This window comes from Ammospiza nelsoni, chromosome W (assembly GCF_027579445.1).
Source record: "Ammospiza nelsoni isolate bAmmNel1 chromosome W, bAmmNel1.pri, whole genome shotgun sequence".
NCBI classification, from domain to species: Eukaryota; Metazoa; Chordata; class Aves; order Passeriformes; family Passerellidae; genus Ammospiza; species Ammospiza nelsoni.
Genome location: NC_080668.1, coordinates 13,523,900 through 13,542,084, shown reverse-complemented (window position 1 = coordinate 13,542,084; position 18,185 = coordinate 13,523,900). Strand labels below are relative to the sequence as shown.

General features: G+C 45.4%; 2 protein-coding genes across 5 annotated transcripts in view; both read left to right on the top strand.

Annotated features, from left to right (window-relative positions):
• The window catches only part of LOC132086213 (protein FAM219A-like), a 211,622-nt gene that overhangs the window by 32,658 nt on the left and 160,779 nt on the right, over positions 1-18,185 (top strand). The window lies entirely within an intron of this gene.
• The window catches only part of LOC132086212 (uncharacterized), a 308,574-nt gene continuing 291,844 nt past the window's right edge, over positions 1,456-18,185 (top strand). Inside the window, exon 1 of the mRNA XM_059491695.1 lies at positions 1,456-6,121. Coding sequence (XP_059347678.1) covers positions 3,568-4,920 — 1,353 coding nt within the window. The 5' untranslated portion in view covers positions 1,456-3,567 and the 3' untranslated portion in view covers positions 4,921-6,121. The remainder of the gene's footprint in view (positions 6,122-18,185) is intronic.

Here is an 18,185-nt window from a genome sequence, read left to right as displayed (position 1 = left end):
TCAGAGTTTCCATTTGTTCAGCTGGCTTTAGTAAGTCTCCTTCGCCGGCCAGCTGTTCTACTGTGAAGTTAGTCTTAGTAGCATCGGCAGTATATGAATCTGATAACGTTTTTAAGTGTTTCTTCCAATGCCTGTCCCATAACAAATATTCTGCCAGGGACAGGAGGCATTGTGAAATATTTTTTACATCGTGGGGAAGCAAGACGTGCAGAGAACATGGCTTCTAGGAAATTTCTAAAGATATGTGAACTACGTCCATGTTCTTTGGCTATATTTCCATGTTCTTTGGCTATATTTCTCACTTGCACTAGTTCCTTATTCGAAATTTGTTTCCATGTCTTGATATTAGATACCCCACCATTCCTTCCTTGCCTGTATTCGACCAGAAAGGCTGTGATTTTCTGTGCTAGGTCCCAGTTCCCAGACTTCGTAGCTTCTATCTTAATAAGAGCCCATGGGTCTATGTTAATCGTATCAAAATCAGATTCATCGGAGGAGCTCTCATCGTCTGAGGAACACTGTGAGGGATTTGCTACCCGTGAATTCCTTTTTTTTCGTTTAGAAGCGCTTTTCAAGGTTTTCAATGACTGGCCAGGAGTTGGCGCTATTGGGTGAGGGGTGGCAGCACAACAGGGACCGAGTTGGGTTGGGGAGGGGATGCCACGGGTGGTCTCTGATCCGTTCGGGTGGCAGGAGGGTTGTGTCAGGGGTTGGAGGGACGCGTGGGGGGGGGGGCGGGCTGGGGATGCACGCTTGGGGGGTTTGGAGGTGCGCAAGCAGTGCCGCTGGTTTGGGGTACTACAGGTATAGGGTGGTGGTGCTGGTGTTACTGCGCATGTGTGAGGCTCGGTGCAGGAGGACAGGGTGTCGGCATGGCTCGGGAAAGCGGCGGGAGGGGCCGGCCCGCTCCCAGCCGGGGCCGGGAGGGCCGGGGGGGTCTCGGGAGGGGCGGGAGTGGGGGCGGTGACGGCGGGGAGGATGGCCGTGGGGGCGGGGGGTAGCAGCGCGGGGTTGGGGGGGGCAGCGGCGATAACGGGGCCGGGGAGTGCAGTGGGGGGAGCGGGGGACAGGGCGGGGGCAGTAGCGGGAGCAGGGGGTATGGCGATGGAGGAAGCGGGGCCGGGGAACGGCGGCGCGGGGGTAGGGAGGACCGGAATCCCGTCGACGGAAGGCGACAAAGGCAGCACGGGGGCGGGGGGAACGAGGAGGGGGTAGACCGGCGCAGGGGGAGGGGTGGCCGCAGCGGGGGCTACGGCGGCAGGGACGGGGAGCGAGGCCCCCGGGCCAGAGGTGGGAAGGAAGCGGGGCAGGGGGGATGGGGGGCTGCAGCAGGAATCGGGGAGTTGGGCAGCGCGGGCCCTGCGAGTGAGCGGGGTGTTTGGGGGGGGACCGTGGTGAGCGCTGCCGGCTCTGAAGCAAGGGAGAGGGGATGAGGGGGGACTGCTTGGCCTCTGCATTTAACGTGATATCTGCAGGAAGCACTGCAGAGCCCAGGGGCTCTCTGGCGTGCGAGCCACATACCTCTGTTATCTTATCAGCGCAATTAGCATATGAAGAGGAGAGATCTGTTAGTTTGGAGCTTTTTTCAGAATTGCTTTTTTCAATCGTTTTTGTTATTATATGAAATAAAGGTAAGAAGTTAGTAACAGAAAAGTCCTGTTTTGTTTGAGACATATAAATAGTGTTTCCAACTGTATCACAGAAAGAATTTTCAGTAATTGTGGTTTTATTAGTTTCAGGGAAATGCAGCATAATCCAAGTAACAAATTTTTTAAGAGCCTTTTTTGACAGACTACCTTTAGAAAAAGTGAAATTATTAACAGATAAGGTTGCTACAATGGTAAATATAACTCTCTCTCAAGTGTGGTTAGTTTTAGGGTGCTTAAACAAGTACCCATATTTTTTTTCAAGCCCTTTCCACAGAAAAACGAGAAAAAAAAAGAAAAAAAACGTAAAAGGTTTTTTAGAGCACCCAAAGGTATGCGTGCAATCTTAAGTAATACTTATGTCCTTTGGGGTCAGGGGTCTGTGGAATGGGGTCTGCTGCTCAATTCTCCTCGGACGTTATCTTGTCCAGATGTGTGTTGAGGGACGAATCGAGCCTTCCGCAGAGAGGATTTTCTAAAACGAAAAGTCCTTTTGCAGAAGGAGAGGCTTCCTGAACAGGCAATAACAGGAGACCCCAAAAAGGCTCCGATGCTCCGGTGATGCTTCACCCCTGGGGGTAGGGTCCGAGGACGATCACGTTTGGGCCGCTGCTTAAATGAGCCTTAATTGGTCTTATCCTAGAGCAGGCTATTACAGCTCCAGAGCTCAGCCCCCAAGGGGACTGAGAGCCAGAAGCCAGCTTGCTCAGACCAAGGCCGCGGGTCAGCCCCTAGCAAGCAGGGAATATTCAGCTCTTAGTGATTAGCCAGCTCTTATGATTTCAGCTTTGCTTGCTAGGTAGCTTTTCCCTTGGCTTGAGGCTCCAGCAGATGGTAGAGAGAGGAGAAGAAGACATCGGCTGTTCCACGAGTAAGGCTTTATTGGAGGGGTTCGTGAAGGGTCTCAGCTCTTCTTCTTCCGAGTTAGTAGGGGTACAGTATGCTACTTTTATACCCTTGGCCCGGTTCCAATCATGACCAATGGCAAGGTGTTAGAGGGACCATAAGTGACCAATAGTAGGGTTAACAAGATATTGCCTTACGTGGCTATAGGGATAGGTTATAGGGCGGATGTCCCTGGAGTCAGGAAGCTTCTTTGCTGCTGTGTCAGCATTTCAGATTCTCTACGGGGCTGTGGCTAAACTTGATTGTTTCACTACAGTAGTGGATAACCCTCTGCTGCCAAAGGGATGGAGAAAAGTGCATTAGCATTATCAATCATGGCATACCACTTGGCTGCCTTTGACTCCAGCTCATATGGAAGTTCCAGCATGTCTGGTATGTCAGTGCTTGGCAGTGGTGTTGTCGCAGACATTTCTCCACAGAAATCTTTCCTTTTGGATTTCTGTGTCTTTGGGAGGCCAGAGGTCTCTGAAGACAAGGTAAACAATTATTATCAGCTGCTGTGGAATGCAATAGGATTCACCTTGATTGGCTCATTTTCTATGTTTATAATTAAGGGCCAATCATCAGTGCAAGCCAGGGGACTGAGTCCCTGGACACAACTTTGTTGTGGATTCTTTCCTATCTATTTTTAGCTTAGCTAGCAGCTCTGCAAACCTCTCTCTATATTCTATTAGTATAGTAATAATGTATTATATATCATATATTAATAAATAAGCCTTCTGATCAAGAAACAAGATTCACCGTCTCTCTCTCACCAACTGCGACCCACACAGGTCGCGGTAATATCTGGTGACCCCTCGTGTAAGAGCAAAAATTAATCTGATAAGACCAGAGGAGCAAAATTGCTGCACTGGGTAAAAATCCTGTATGTGTGGCATTTGAGGGTTGCTTTGAAGCGACCTCAGAAAGTGGATTCAAGCCAGGAGCTGAAGAACCGAAGATCCTGATTTGGACAGAGTTCACAGCCAAGGCTGACCACAAAGAGAATCTTTCTTCTGGAAAACCATCAGGAAAGATGATGGAAAAGAACAGCAGACCTGTGGAGCTGGCCAGAGCAAGCTGGACTCTTTCAAAAGGTACTGTTCACTTTTCTATCCCTGATGAACCAGCCCTTCGTAGCTTGTGGCTGTTTGTATGGCAGACCCATGCCTTGCCAGAAGAGATTCAATTCTCCCCTTCAGAGGAGAAAATAATAGCCCTCTGGAAACATTGGTGCAGGGAAGACGGTTTCTTTTTGTCAAAAACAGATATCTATGAATTCTTTCGATGGGCAAAGCTTTTTGGGTTCTTTGCTGATGTCTTATATGCCTTAGATGTTTTTGTCTGGGAGTGCATGGACTCGATTATCCAGTGCGTCTACCTGGAGGGACGCGTGTTGCCTTCCATCTACCCAGCATTTATAAAGCTTTTCCCTGTCCTGAAACGCAGAGCAGCTTGTTTTCAATGGATCTCTAATTGTTATGGCCAAGCTCCGTTTCCACCACCCTTGGCAGAAGACCCCGTGGGTGACGACTTTGGGCTTTTTTCCCCCCCCTGCTTCGCGGCGGGGGGGGCTGAAACTTCGCGGCGCGAAGAAGTTTTTTTTACTCTTGCTCCGGAGCATGCTCAGATGGAGTGTTCTCCTTTCCCCCCTTCTCTCTCTCCGGGGGGATGGGAGTGGCCGCTCAAGCCAGCGCCGGCCTCTCAGACTCCGCCTTCAGAAACGGGGGCGGCACCGGTCTCCGAGGTTTCCTCCACGGCCCTGCTAGAGCCGTCACTCCAGGAGATCCCGTCTCCGCCTCTCCAGGAGGTCCCGCCCGCGGTTTCACCGGCCTTCCTGCCCCCGCAAGAGCCTGTGTCGGAGAAGGCAGAAGAGACAGCACTTCCGTCGATTGACCTGTTGCTAAGCAACAGCGACGCTCCGCCGCTTCTCCAGGATCCGCTGGTGCCCGTGCCGTGTCTGCCGCCGCTTTCAGAGCCAAGGGACGCAGCAACAGTGTGTTCCCGCGCGTCCCCGCCACCTCCGCAGCGGACCCCAGACTCAGCAGCAGAAAACGGAGTTGAACCTGCGGGACCCTCGAAGCAGCCCGCGGCTGATCCCACGCTCAGCGCGGTTCCCCCCCCGGTTCCGGCTCCGTCCCCGCTGCTTCCACCGGACGTCCCAGCAGCCGCCCTGGAGGCTGGTCTCTCCTTCAGTGGAGCAGGGGCTGCCTGCCAGCTCACTATTGTGGCAGTCCGGCTGCCGGCTTTCAAGCTCGGCGGTTTGGGGGGTGGTTTTTCGGGGATTGTCCCATGGAGGCCGCCGCCTCTCTTGTGCCCTAGCGGTGAGGGGGAGGGGCTCCCGAAAGTTTTGCCTTTGGTCCCCAGCCCAGTGGGGGTGGTGCCGTGATGCTGTGGGAAACAAACATTCCCAGACCCGAGATGAAGATTCTCGGGGCAGCTTCTATTTCCCTGCTGCTGGCATGCCTCAGTGGTTTAGGGGAAAGGAAGCGTCTCACTACCCGTGCTGCCATTGTGCTGGCAGAAAAGTTCAGGCCTGCGGGAATGCAGAGCCTTCCTTATGGGTTTGGCCTGGGATGCTGGGCTCAGGAGGTTCCTGGGCCAGGGCCATCATTTGGCCTCCTTGTGTTTCTAGGGGTTCTGGTTTGTCCTACCGGTCCGGGTCCCCCTGTGTGAGCCAGTTTTGGGGTTCCTGGTCCAGTATGGGCCAGGGCCCCCAGGGCCTTTCCTTCTCTGGCACTGCTCTGGTCGGCTGCTGCTTCTTTTTGCTTTTCGATCAAAAAAAAAAAAAAAAAAAAAAAAAAAATTTAAAAATTAAATAAAAAAGATTGAAAATACTGGGCAGCAGCTCTGGAGCGTTGAAGCACTGAAAGGCCAGCAGAAAGGACATTTCAAAATTGTTCAAATTGTTTAAAATTGTATTAAGACTGTCAATGGTTTTTGATAACTATTGATGGAACTCTTTTGCAGAAGTCTGTTTCAGGACCAAAAGGACTCTCAGATATTCGAAGGGAAACAACTTCGGCTCTTGGACTGTTCCTGAAACTCAGCTGCATGGACTTCAATTTCCTTTGCATTGTTTTTGGCAATTTTCTTATATTGTAGGATTGTTTTAGTGAATTGTTAGTATTCTATATTTTATAGGTGAAGGAATTTCCTGTTCATTCCACATCAGCATTTTTCTTTTATTTTTATACAACTTAGAAAGGTGAGATGTCGCAGACATTTCTCCACAGAAATCTTTCCTTTTGGATTTCTGTGTCTTTGGGAGGCCAGAGGTCTCTGAAGACAAGGTAAACAATTATTATCAGCTGCTGTGGAATGCAATAGGATTCACCTTGATTGGCTCATTTTCTATGTTTATAATTAAGGGCCAATCATCAGTGCAAGCCAGGGGACTGAGTCCCTGGACACAACTTTGTTGTGGATTCTTTTCTATCTATTCTTAGCTTAGCTAGCAGCTCTGCAAACCTCTCTCTATATTCTATTAGTATAGTAATAATGTATTATATATCATATATTAATAAATAAGCCTTCTGATCAAGAAACAAGATTCACCGTCTCTCTCTCGCCAACTGCGACCCACACAGGTCGCGGTAATATGGTGTGACTTCATTAAGGCTACAATAATCTACTCTTAGTCTACATTCTTCATTTGACTTTCACGCTGGCCGTATGGGACTATTAAAGGGCAAGCAGGTCCTGCTGATCACTCCTTGGCTCTCCAGTTGATGAATCAGCTTAAGGATGGGAATGACAGAATCCCAGTTGGTGTGCTACCAGTAAACCATTATGGTAGAGATGGGCACCTATTGTTATTCAGCTTTCTGAAACCCCACAACAGAAGGGTCCTCTAGGAGGCTAGGTAACAGTCAGCTGTTGGGATACTCCTGTCACTCCAGAAATGCAAATGGATTCTGCTTCTGCATAGCTTGATGGCATTATGGTACATGGTGCAGTAGATGGGCAGTAAATACACCAGTATCTACCAGAGATCCACAGGATAAGGATTTCCCATGGGTCTGATTTTCCAGGCCCTCTGATTCATAGAGTGCAGTAAACCCAGTTGTCCCTCTACCTGGCTTGAGGCCGGGTTCCTCTCCTACTGGTCATAGGATTCTCCATTTCCTGTAGCAGTAGAATTGCTTTCCAGAGGGTCAGGAGTAAAATCAGCCTTTTTACCACCCTGCAATTAACATACTCATGCCTCTAGGGTCAAAGTAGGTTTTCTATCCCACTTACTCATGTCCTCTCCATGGTCTCGCAGGTAAAATCACAGAGTACCCTGTGGTGTGTACTTTCCATATCCTTCCTCACGAGTGGGAGGACACTTAGTGTTCATGGCTGTGATGCTGGTCCATACAGGTAGGGAGGGAGTAGGATCTATCCTCTTGAGTGTCTGGACCAGTCTCTCCACAGCCAAGACAAAGGAGGAAGAGAGATTGTCATTGTATTCCTGGAGCTGGTGACCCACTTCATCCACCATTGGTGGCCCATTGTTACTGTTGTTGCCAGTGGTTTGGTGTGCAACAATGGTGCGCTCCCATAAAATTTCCACCACATGGGTCATTGGACTTTGGGTCTGTGGGTAACTGCACATTTTTTGAGTCAAAATAAATAATCTCTTGCATGGCTAATTGTGGCGGTTTCAGTTCAAAACTGGGCAGAAACACCAATTTCGTGTAGTGGTTTTGGTTCACCAATATCAGATTTCCCCAATTTTGAGATTTCCCAACCAATGTGCTGATGAGTGTGGTGGGCTTCAGTGCTGGCCAATCACCAAGGCGTTCACTTCCTGCTGTGAGATAAGATTAGGAGAAAGGCAAAGCAGGCTCAAAACTTTGAAAGGGTATAAAGAAATTTTTATTAAAAGTAACTAAAAGAAAAAAAGTCGTAAGAATCAAAACAAAGCCTTCAGACCACTTCTCCTCCCCCCACAACCTTTTCTTTCCCACTGACAATGTAAAGAAACCAAACCTAAAATTTCCAGTCAGTTTACCACCTCTAGAATAGTATTTCTTCAGTTCACTTAGGGAGAGAAGTCCCTCTTGTTAAGGTTATGGAAATTCCTCCACAAGAGGAAAGAAAACAGTTCTCTTGTGGCTCTCAGTTTTGTCACAAATAACAGCTGCCTGGGGAACCCTGCCATCATGAAATCCTTCCCATTTCCACAAGCCTTCCCACAGCTTGTTGATGGGCCATGTTGACTTATGGGGTATCGTTTTAAAGATGAGTTGTTCAAAGGCAAAAGTTCTCATTATCTATTTCTAAAATCATCTTCATGTCTGGGAACAGAAATCTTCTTCTCCTGGAAGCACAGGACTACTCTCTTTCTCTGTTCAAATTTCTCATAGGATCACAGCTATTTCAACATCTGCTTACCTTAGCATGGAGGCCTTTGCTCAATATTAATTTGAACACTTTCATCTCCCCATAGTTTAATGCATTATAGGAAAAAAAGAGTCTTTTCTCCATAGCTTACAAGAGGATTTCATCCCCAAGACCAAGGCATCTTCTCCTCCCTCCCATCTGGGACTTAACTTCTTCCTCACTGTGAAAAACGCCAATTACTTGTTTTTAGAATTTTAAAAGTTTAATAGTAATAAAATGGTTATAAAAATAGTAATACAATTAGAGTAATAATAATTTGGACAATTTGAATTAGGACAATATGAGACAATAGACACAAAGAGTTACGGACATCCAGGTACCTTTTTCTGGGCAGCATAAGCCTGAAAAAGGACACCCGTTAACAAAGGATTAACCCTTAAAAACGATAGCCTGTTGCATAGTCATACACCTCATACATGATGCATAAATTCCATTCAAATACAGGATTCTGTCTGGTCATTGTCAACTTCTTCCTCATAAGCCTAACGGCGTCATCTTGACTGTGCGAGGTGGGAAGAAGTTAGTTTCTCCTGATAATGGAGCAATAAATTCCCTTTCTCTGAAAGATTTAGGTGTCCTGTGATTGCTATCTCAGTGCGAGTCCTCCTTTCTCTAGAAAAAAAAGTATCATACATAGCATAGTATCTATTTTAACATTTTGTTATAACCTAAAACTATATTTGCCACACTACTTAAGAGAATTAATACAGCATTACTTTCTAACACAACACATATAATATTCATTTAAATATTTGTGAAAAGCCAATCATAAAATACACATTTTTCACACTCACTGACCTCGATGTCTTCATGTTGTTCCTTTACATGCTTGCATCTTGTTCCTTTCTCGCTCTCGAGGGAGGCTTGAAGCACTGAAAGGATTAACATCCTGCCTAGGGAATACCCGACCTGCTGGTAACTTGTGGCAGGAGCCGCGGCTGGGACTGTGTCAGGATCGGCCTCATGATTGGTCTTTGTTTTTCTCTGTGTTCAATTCCCGCCGCAGGGCCACTCTGCACGGGCTGCAGGGGTCTCTGGTCTCAGCCGCTCTGGGGGGAGGAGGCCTGACGGCAAGATCTTAACAGCCGCAGCCAGCCCTGCTCCGGCCTGGGCTCTGCAGCCTCCCCTCCACCTTCCTGCTCTGCAGCTGCTGGGGCCCCGGCCCAGCCAGAACGGGGCTGATGAGGGGGCCGGCGGGCGGCCCGGGAAGGAGGATAGGGCCCGGCCCGTGGCAGGGCCAGCCGGCCCGGCCTGGGCGAGATGGGGGCCAGGGCCGGGGCCTGCCACCTCCTCACCAACCGGAAAAGAAAGAGCAGGTTCCCGATTTTTTTTTGTCTTTACATGTCTTTTTCACAGAGGTGTGTCCAGCTTCTCAGTGGTTCAACCGACTGTCAGTTACACAAAAAGCTTTTGCATCACTTCCCCAAATTTTCCTTCCATTCCAAACCATGACACTAATTCTCTCAGGTACTGGCTACCTTTCTTTACTGCATTCTACTTGCCTGGATGACATATAACATCTTCCTTTATTGCTTGATAGGAGTTGCTTCCAGGAGCTAAGGACTCCTGTCCTTCTTCCAATTGTCTTGTCAATGCCTTTTTGACTAGAAAGTGATCCCAGCTGCTTGGCTTCTCTATCCTCTAATTCCAAACTGTTAGCACTGTTATCACCTGTCTGCTCTCATGCAGGGATGATATGTGTACCTGGATGATGGCTGAAATATTTTAGTATGTCTTGCAGCTCACTCAAGGATAAGGATTGAGTGGTTACCTATTGTTCTGGTTCTGTCTTTTCCTCCTATTCCTGTGATGGCCCTGCTTCATCCTCCTTTACTAAATGACCTGTCTTTCATGTCCATTTCTTCTTGTGTATAGGGGCAACTGATGCTGGCATGGGTTGGTTCTCTGATTTAGCTGCATTACCTATCACTGGGGTCAGACAAAGTGAGCAAAATGCCAGGGTGAGAGAGGGGAACGTGTGCTTTTTAATTCTGAAAGCTTTCATTCAAGGAAAGCCCTCAGCTTACCTACATGGACTGTAAGGTATATGCAGCCTCTTCAATCAGAGAGAACCAAAAGGTTCAAACTTCACCAATTTATGAGTTGTTGAAGTAATATCCCTAATAACGACACTGGCCAGTATCGGGGACAAGCAGTCATTTATTCACCAAGGATGTCTGATGAAACAAAGATTTAGAGGGGTTTATATACACTGCAACTTTTATCCTCCTTCTGCTGAGTTCAGCCCACTATTTTGTCAGATACAGACGTATCATGTTTCTTCTCGCTGTTTTTCTGTGAAGCAGTATTGCCATCTAACGTTCTTTTCTGGTAATTTTGAGGAGGGGTCTCTTACTTCATCACCATCATCTTTGTCATGCCATCCTCCACATGGCCTTTCAAGCCTCACACATGTGCTTTTTCTTCTTGTGATGTCCCATTTATTATTTTATTGTTCTAATTTCTTATTTAGACATCTAATTAATCTCTAGTTATAAAGTAACTCTAAGGCTTCTCTAGCTAAAACAATTCTCTTTTGACTAAAACTTGTGATGTATAGCTACTTTTCCTTACCACAGGTATAACACATTAATCAGTCTAAGCCTGAGTTACTCTCTCTTCTTTCCTATAACATCCTTATTTTATGAGAACAAAGTTATCCATTCACTAAAACTAAGAACAGCTAAAGCAACAAGATTATAAAAACTAAGATAGCAAAGTCACAGAAACAAATTTCTTAACTATTTTCAATGCAGTTCCTTATAAAATTCAAGATCATTAAGTTTCTTAGCTAAGAAACGCACTTCTTCTCTCCCCCCTTTGCTCTCAGAACAAGTCTTAAAAGTGCAAAACTTACTATTCAGCATAAACAGAACACATTTTTGGGGATACAAGCATCATATACCCAACTCAGGACATTACTATATCTCTTTCACTCTTGAGTTGTATCATCCTTGCTCTGAAATTGAAGACTGAATGTAGTAAGAGAAGAAGACTGGACCTCATCACTGATTTGATCTGTGGAGTTGGAGATTAAGAATGGAGCTGGCTAATGGCAGGACTTGGAGTCAGTCATGAAGGTGTACCTGTTTTTTCCAGACATCTTAAGACCTTGGCTGGAGTAGTTGTCTTTGGGCTTCTTTGCAGATCTGTTGCTTTCCACAGTCTGTAGAAATGCACCTCTTTCCTCATACTCTCACAGCATGCATCTTCAGTGAAGTCTTGTGCCATTCTGAAAATAAGGTCCCTGTGAGGTTATTCTGTCACTATAAAATTGACGTTGTAGTGATGCAGCCACTTGCAACTAGTAAATCTGTCAGTTCCAGCTCTAGCCATGTGTGGTCTCCCTGACTGTTATTCTCCTTTCTGAGGTTTTGTCCTGGTTTTGTCTGTGATAGAGTTAATTTCTTCTAAGTAGCTGGTACAGTGCTATGTTTTGGATTCAGTATGAGAATAATGTTGATAAGCACGTTTTAGTTGTTGCTAAGTAGTGCTTACCCTGAGTCAAGGACTTTGCAGTGTCTCATGCTCTCTCTGCCAGTGAGCAGATGCACAAGAAACTAGAAGGGAGCACACCTGGGACAGTTGACCTAAAATGGTCAAAAAAAATCTACACCACAGAGCATCATGCCCAATATATATACTAAAGGGAGTTGCCTGGAAGAGGGGCCGATCAGGGTTCAGGGATGGGGTTTGGCATCAGTCAGCAGGTGGTGAGAAATTGTATTGTGCATAACTTGTTTTTTCTTGGGTTTTTCTAATCTTATTTTTAAACATATTTACTATTATTATATTTTAATTTTATTTCAATCATTAAACTATTCTTATCTCAACCTACAAGTTTTGATTCTCTTTCCTGTTCTGCTGGCGTGTGGGGGGTGAGTGAGCAGCTGCATGGTGCTTAGTTGTCAGCTGGGTTTAAACCATAACAGGTTTAATCTTGTACAGCAGATTGGTGTCCATTTTGGAATATGTAATAGAAAGCAAGCATTTGCTTCTTTCCTTTGACTCTGAGGCTAGCAAGGTGGAGAGAATGAAATTCTATGTAGATGTTTTCTTCAGCTTCAAAGAGTACCTGCTTTTGGACATAGCCACTATTTATTCACAGAATAACATTTTATTGCTTCTCTGGGAAGAAATGTTCTCTTAAATGCATGCCAAGTATACTGACTATATCCAAACTGCTTTTACTAAGTGAGATGTAAAGTCGTCTTAGTTAGGGACCAAGAAATGTTATTTTTGGCAGTAAAGCTGAAGGATGGTGGGGAGGGGAATGATGTTTGTTTTTTCACTAAGTTTGCCACAGGCACTGGAGGAGCTTTTGAGTTGGTATGAAATGGCTTGCTTTGGTGGTGGCCTCTCCTGCTTCTTGCCTTCAAACAAATCTCTTTTATGGTTGGCAAGTAAATGATCTTTTTTTTCTTGGTGGACTGAATATCTTTATCTTCCTTAAATGGAATTATTTTTGTGTTTTCATCAGTTCTTTATTTCACTCCTACACACAGTTGTCTAACTTGGGATTTTTAATGTTTCTGTGTGTACCTCTGTGAGGGTGTTCTCAGATTTAAGGTACTGCGAATTCCTTTTTTGCCCTCAAAGTGAAGAAGTGCTGTAGTCCTCACAGAAGAATGTGATTGACATTGAATTTTTGGCAGCTGATAAGCTGAGGAGAAACCGCTAGCTAGTGATTCAGTTTCTCTAAATCTGTGTGTGTGAAAACGTTGATCAAAACCAGAATCTAAATCATACTCTAGGATAAAAGAGAATGGGTATGTGTCTTGGTTTGGAAAGACAGGAGTCTACTAAGGAAGGCACGAGCCTCCCCTGAAATGGAGAATGTAAACCCTCCCCACCCCTCCGAATTGCTATAAATTTTAAATTAAGGGGCTCTCAGGCAAAAATATGGGAGTACGAAATAACAGTTCTTTAATAGAGAAGAAAATAAAAGGATAAAATAAACAATGCAGTAAACCAAACCAACACTGACCGAGTCAGAATACAACCTGACACCCTGTTGGTCAGGATGTTGGTAGCAGTCCAATTGGAAATGTGGCTGCAGTCCTCCTGGAGTGTCAGGTGTGGTTCTACTGGAGCAGAGATCCTGTAGAAAAGGGTGTAGTCTTCCTCCGAAGATCCAGTGGAAGCAAGAGGCAGCTGCTGTTCCTCTGGGGAATCCAGTGGAGAAGCCGTGCAGTTATTCCAGTCTCCAGATTATATCTGGGTAGCAACACTTGGCTCCTCCCTCTGGGCGGAGCATCTCACAATGGGATGCTATAGTTCTTATCAGTCATGCAGTGACATTCAATATCCTGTTATCAGCAGATGTCCCCTTTCGAAGGGAGGAGTGATTGTGATCACTCAGAGAGAGAGATAAGGCAAACTGCCCACTTGGCAAAAGACAAATGCCATACAGTTGGTAATAGGAATACGTCTTGCCTTGCAATCTGGAACAGTATGGTAAAGGAGTTACAGGACATCCAACTCTTCTTGAAAATGCCTTATAAATACATCTGTACTGAAGTTTAACTGTCAAGAATTGACTCTTTCATAGAATAGAATCATTTAGGTTGAAAAAGACCTTTAAGATCATTGAGTCCAACTACTAACCTAGTGCTACAAAGTCCACCGCTAAACCATGTCCCAGAGTGCCACATCTAGACTTCTTTTAAATACCTCCAGGGATGATGACTCAACCACTTTCCTCTTGTCCTATCACTTGCTACTTGGGAAAGGAGACTGACACCCACCTGTCTACAACATCCTTTCAGGCAGTTGTAGAGTGCAATAAGGTGTCCCCTCATCCTCCTTTTTTCCAGACTTAGCAACTCCAGTATTGAAGTGAAGGGAGACGACCATCTGATTGATGCATCGAACTCCAATTTACTGATCGATCAGTCACTTTATATAACAGTGTTAATTAACTTCATGCATATTGCAAAATCCAAGCTCACGATAGGTTAACAGAGAAAGCTCTAACCACTCCTTTTGTTTTACAATACCTATGATTGTTTATTAAAAACAGAACTAGCATTCCCACTGTGATATGAAAGGTTCCCAAAACTTCCATATCTGTTCCCAGGGTGCCATCATTTCCCAGAGAGGGTGTTTTGCTTGTTATGGGAAGACTGTCTGAGAACCTTATTGTTTATAAAGTGATGCTTGAGAGAGCCTAATTGTTTATAGAATCAAGCTTGGGAACTGCTTTACAACTACCTTTTTACTTTTCTCTCAACTGTATGCCTTCATGGCCTTTTTCTTTAAGCCATGCTTGAACCAAACTCTCCACACTCCAGTTCCCTCAGCCTCTCTTCATAAGACATGTTCTTCAGACCCTTCATCAGCTTTGTTGCTGTTCATTGGACATGCTTTAGTGCTTCAATGTCTTTCTTGTAGCGAGGGACACAAAACCAAACACAGTATTTGAGGTGTGGCCTCACCAGTGCCGAGTGCAGGGAGACAATCACTTCCCTAGCCCTGCTGGCCATGCTATTTCTGATACAAGCCAGGATGCCACTGGCCTTCTTGGCCACATGGGCACACTGCTAGGTCATGTTCAGCTGGCTGTCAACCAGCATCCCTAGGTCCTTTCTACCAGGCAGCTTTTGAGCCACTCTTACCCAATCCTGTAGCATTCCATGGGATTAAGAGCCGGAATGAGAGATGCGAGACTCCAGGTGACTCTTTAAAATGCAGTTTATTACATCCAAGATGTTACAGCAGTCCAAGGTTGTGGGTGACAGAGCCTGTGCCTACAGCTGTCAGCTCCAGCTGCAGGCAAGCCTGGAGATTCTTTAGTTTTGATTACAATGCATTATATACTTTTCTTTGCTGAGCATCTTAATACAGTAGAACCAATCTATACCTTAACTTTTACCTATAGCCTATCAAAACTACTATAATTAATGAGACAGAGTGGAGATCCATTCTGAATTAGGTAAAGTGCCTGGAAGAGGTGAGAAGTCTGTAAGGCCAAAGCTGAAGGAAAGGCCGCATTCCAGAGACAGCAAGGAGACAGAAAAAGAAAAACAGAAATTACCGCAAGGTCAATCTGCCCCAGACCTAAGAATTCCTCTGATAAAGAAGAACTAGTGCTAAATGTCATGCAAATGAATATGTATGAACTTATTGTGAAACTGTATGCATATGCATTTGGGAAAGAGATAAAAGACGACCCGAAGTCTTCAGAGGTACGCTTGCCTATTAGAGAAGCTTGCGTCTGGCGCGCGCCGCAATAAAGCATACTGGGCTTTACAACTTTTACGAAGTTATGAAGTTTCTTCTTTTCTCCACAAAACATTCTTGGCGAGCCAGCCAGGAGAAGGAGATATTTTTCGTCTCCATCTCTGTCCCCGCAGGGGCAGGGAGGGGACCGACGGACTCCTAGGCGCGCCCCAGGATTTTCCTGGTGGGGCTCCGCTCGTCTCGGCTTGCCTCCTGCTGGGACAGACAAAGACCTGCTGGCCTGCGGAGGAAAATACAGTATGTACTGAGGGGCCCCCGGGGGGGGAGGAAGGAGAGCAAGAGAGTAAATCACCCAGAGACGTCTGGGTTTAGCTGATAGAGCAGCTGAGTTCAGCTGATAGAGCAGCTGAAAACTGTATTAGAGACAGAGTTCATCGTTCTGATAGAGCAGAACCGCTAGCAGCTCTGGGGGTGGGCTGGGTGAACCCGTGTATGCGTGTATTGGGGTTCATTATTCTGATAAAGCAGAGCTGGACCCGCGTATGTTTTCTTTGCCTGTGTGTGTGTGAGTGGTGTCCGGACACTGTGTAGCTGTATGTTGCATTGAGTGATCAGGGCGCTGTATTTGCAATTGTGCAAGTGTATAAAGTGTATGTTGTATAAAAGAGAGTAGATCCATAGTGCTCTACTGCGTGGGGGAGGGGAGTCCTACCCGCCGCCAGAAAGGCAGAGTAAGTGCCAGCCGAAACAAGCTGCGCGGGGGGGGGAAGTCCTACCCGCCGCTAGAGAAGCTGAGTAAACACCAGCCGAAGCAAGCTGTGGGGGCAAGGAGCGCCCAACAGAAAAAACAGAAGAAAACAGAGTAAACTGTAGAAAAGTGTGAGTGAAGACAGTTGTTAGATAAAAGTAGTAAATTGTAGTGTAAGTTGTGCACGCTCTCACCGTGGCTAGACAAACCCGAGGAGTTCCTCTGCCTCAGTAGTTTAGACTCGACCCCTGAGAGTTTGTGAATCCAGTGAATTATTAGATAGATAGGGGAGACGAACAAGTTCATTTAGAAGAACTCTACCAGACTTCAGCTGGCACTCTTGTAAGTCTAGACTGGGAACAGCCTGCCGTAGAAGATTTAGAGCTCCCTGTAATAAATAAAATAACTTGCCTTTGCGAGAAATTTCCAGTAGCCTTTAGTGCATCAAGGGGCTGGCACGCTGCGTAAGTATTATTACAGTGCATAGTTTGTGAGAAACGCTAGTATTGCTGTTCCAGCAGGCGACGGGGCACTTGCCCCAAGTGTTAGAAGTTTCTCATCGAACTAATTCAGAGTCTAAGATCTTAAAGCTTTTGTGTGAGAGATCGCATCTGGTACCTGCCACTTCGAGTGTGTGGGAGGAGGACTGGGAAGCTACTGTGAAGTCCTGTGAAAAGAAGTTTGAGTAGAAGCGAGAGAAGGCAAGAAAAAAATAATAAGAACTAACCAGAGCAAAGAAGTTCCACGAGCCAGCCCCTTAGAGTGCATCTTAGCCCACTAGAAAGAAGTCACTAGCCAGGGGGGCTCTAAGAATAAAAAAAATCTAATCCAGTATTGCACACGCTAGTAGCCCTTGTACAAGTTAAGAGACAGAGCAAAGTAGCCACCCACTGGAACCCTAGACTATAATACTTTACTACAGTTAATGTTGTTTTTAAGATGAGAAAGTAAATGAGATGAAGTTTCATATGCTGATATGTTTTTTGTTTTAAAGAATCACCAAGAGTAGCAAAAAGACTGTAAGATTAAATCACCCTCAGACCCACTGGTCTTGGCCCTTGAAAAAAATAACAAAGCAAAGAGAAAGCAAATCAAATGCTGTTGTTCAGCGTGCAGTATAAGGCAACAGTGTATGAAATCAGATAAAGTCTATCGCTCTGAGGAGCAAGAACGAGACACATTTAAGTAAGTGAAAAGTCCTCCAGCTCCTCCCCAGGGGGGGGAAGCAGAAGAAGTTGAAGCTGAAACTGAAGATGAAGAAGAAGGGAACTTCCCCGAAAAAAAAGAAAACTCAAGTGAAGAAGGCACATCTACTAGAACCCACCCTACGCATGAGAGTCCAGTTGCATCTAGAACTAAAAAGCAAGTAGTGCTACAAGCCCCTCTGCGACAAGCAGTAGGACCAGAAAAAGCCAAATTAATGATCAAAGTGCCATTTACCACCCTTGATTTAGAAGCATGAAAAAAGATTGCAAGAAATTATCGTGTTGACCCAATACTCACTGCCAAACGCCTACGATATGTTATCAAACAACACAATCCAGACTGAGCTGACATCCAGCTACTACTAGATGCTTTCACTGAGACTGAAAAACAGCTGATCTTAAAGACAGCAAAGAATTTAGCAGACGATTACTGTAAAGCCACACAGCTAAATGTAAAAGAACATTTCCCCCTCCAAGATCCAAAATGAGATCCTAATGTGTCGGCAGAAGTAAAGAAATTAACAGAGTATCAAGAGTAGATAACAACAAGAGTAGAAAGAACTATTCCAAAAACCATAAACTAATCTACCTTATATTCCCTTAAGCAGAGGCCTTCTGAGACTCCATCTAAATTCCTAGAGCGTTTGAAAGATGCTATGCGTCATCATACATCATTAAATCCAGAGTCTGAGATAGAAATAAATCAACTAATTAATTCATTTTTAGAGCAGTCTGCTAGAGATATCAAGCATAAACTTCAAAAAATTCAGAGACCAAATGAGAAGAATCTTGAAGCTTTGTTAGAAGAAGCCTAGAGAGTATTTAGTAACCGAGAAGAAAGATATAAACAAAGAATGAAAAAGTTAGTAGCAGTGGTACGGGAGGAAAGGCACAAGAAATACAACCAGAGACCACCGAGACAGAGACCACCTCAGCTAGACAAGAACCAGTGTGCAATCTACAAAAGAATTAGTCACTAGAAAAGCCAATGCCCAGAACGAAGAAAGAGTAGCCAGCAGATAGCTGCACACGTGCAAGACAACTGAAGAAGACCGGGGGATTCTACCCCAGCGAATCCACTAGTTATAACAATGAAGCTGAAGGAAGAAAGGAAGAGAGTAGAATTTT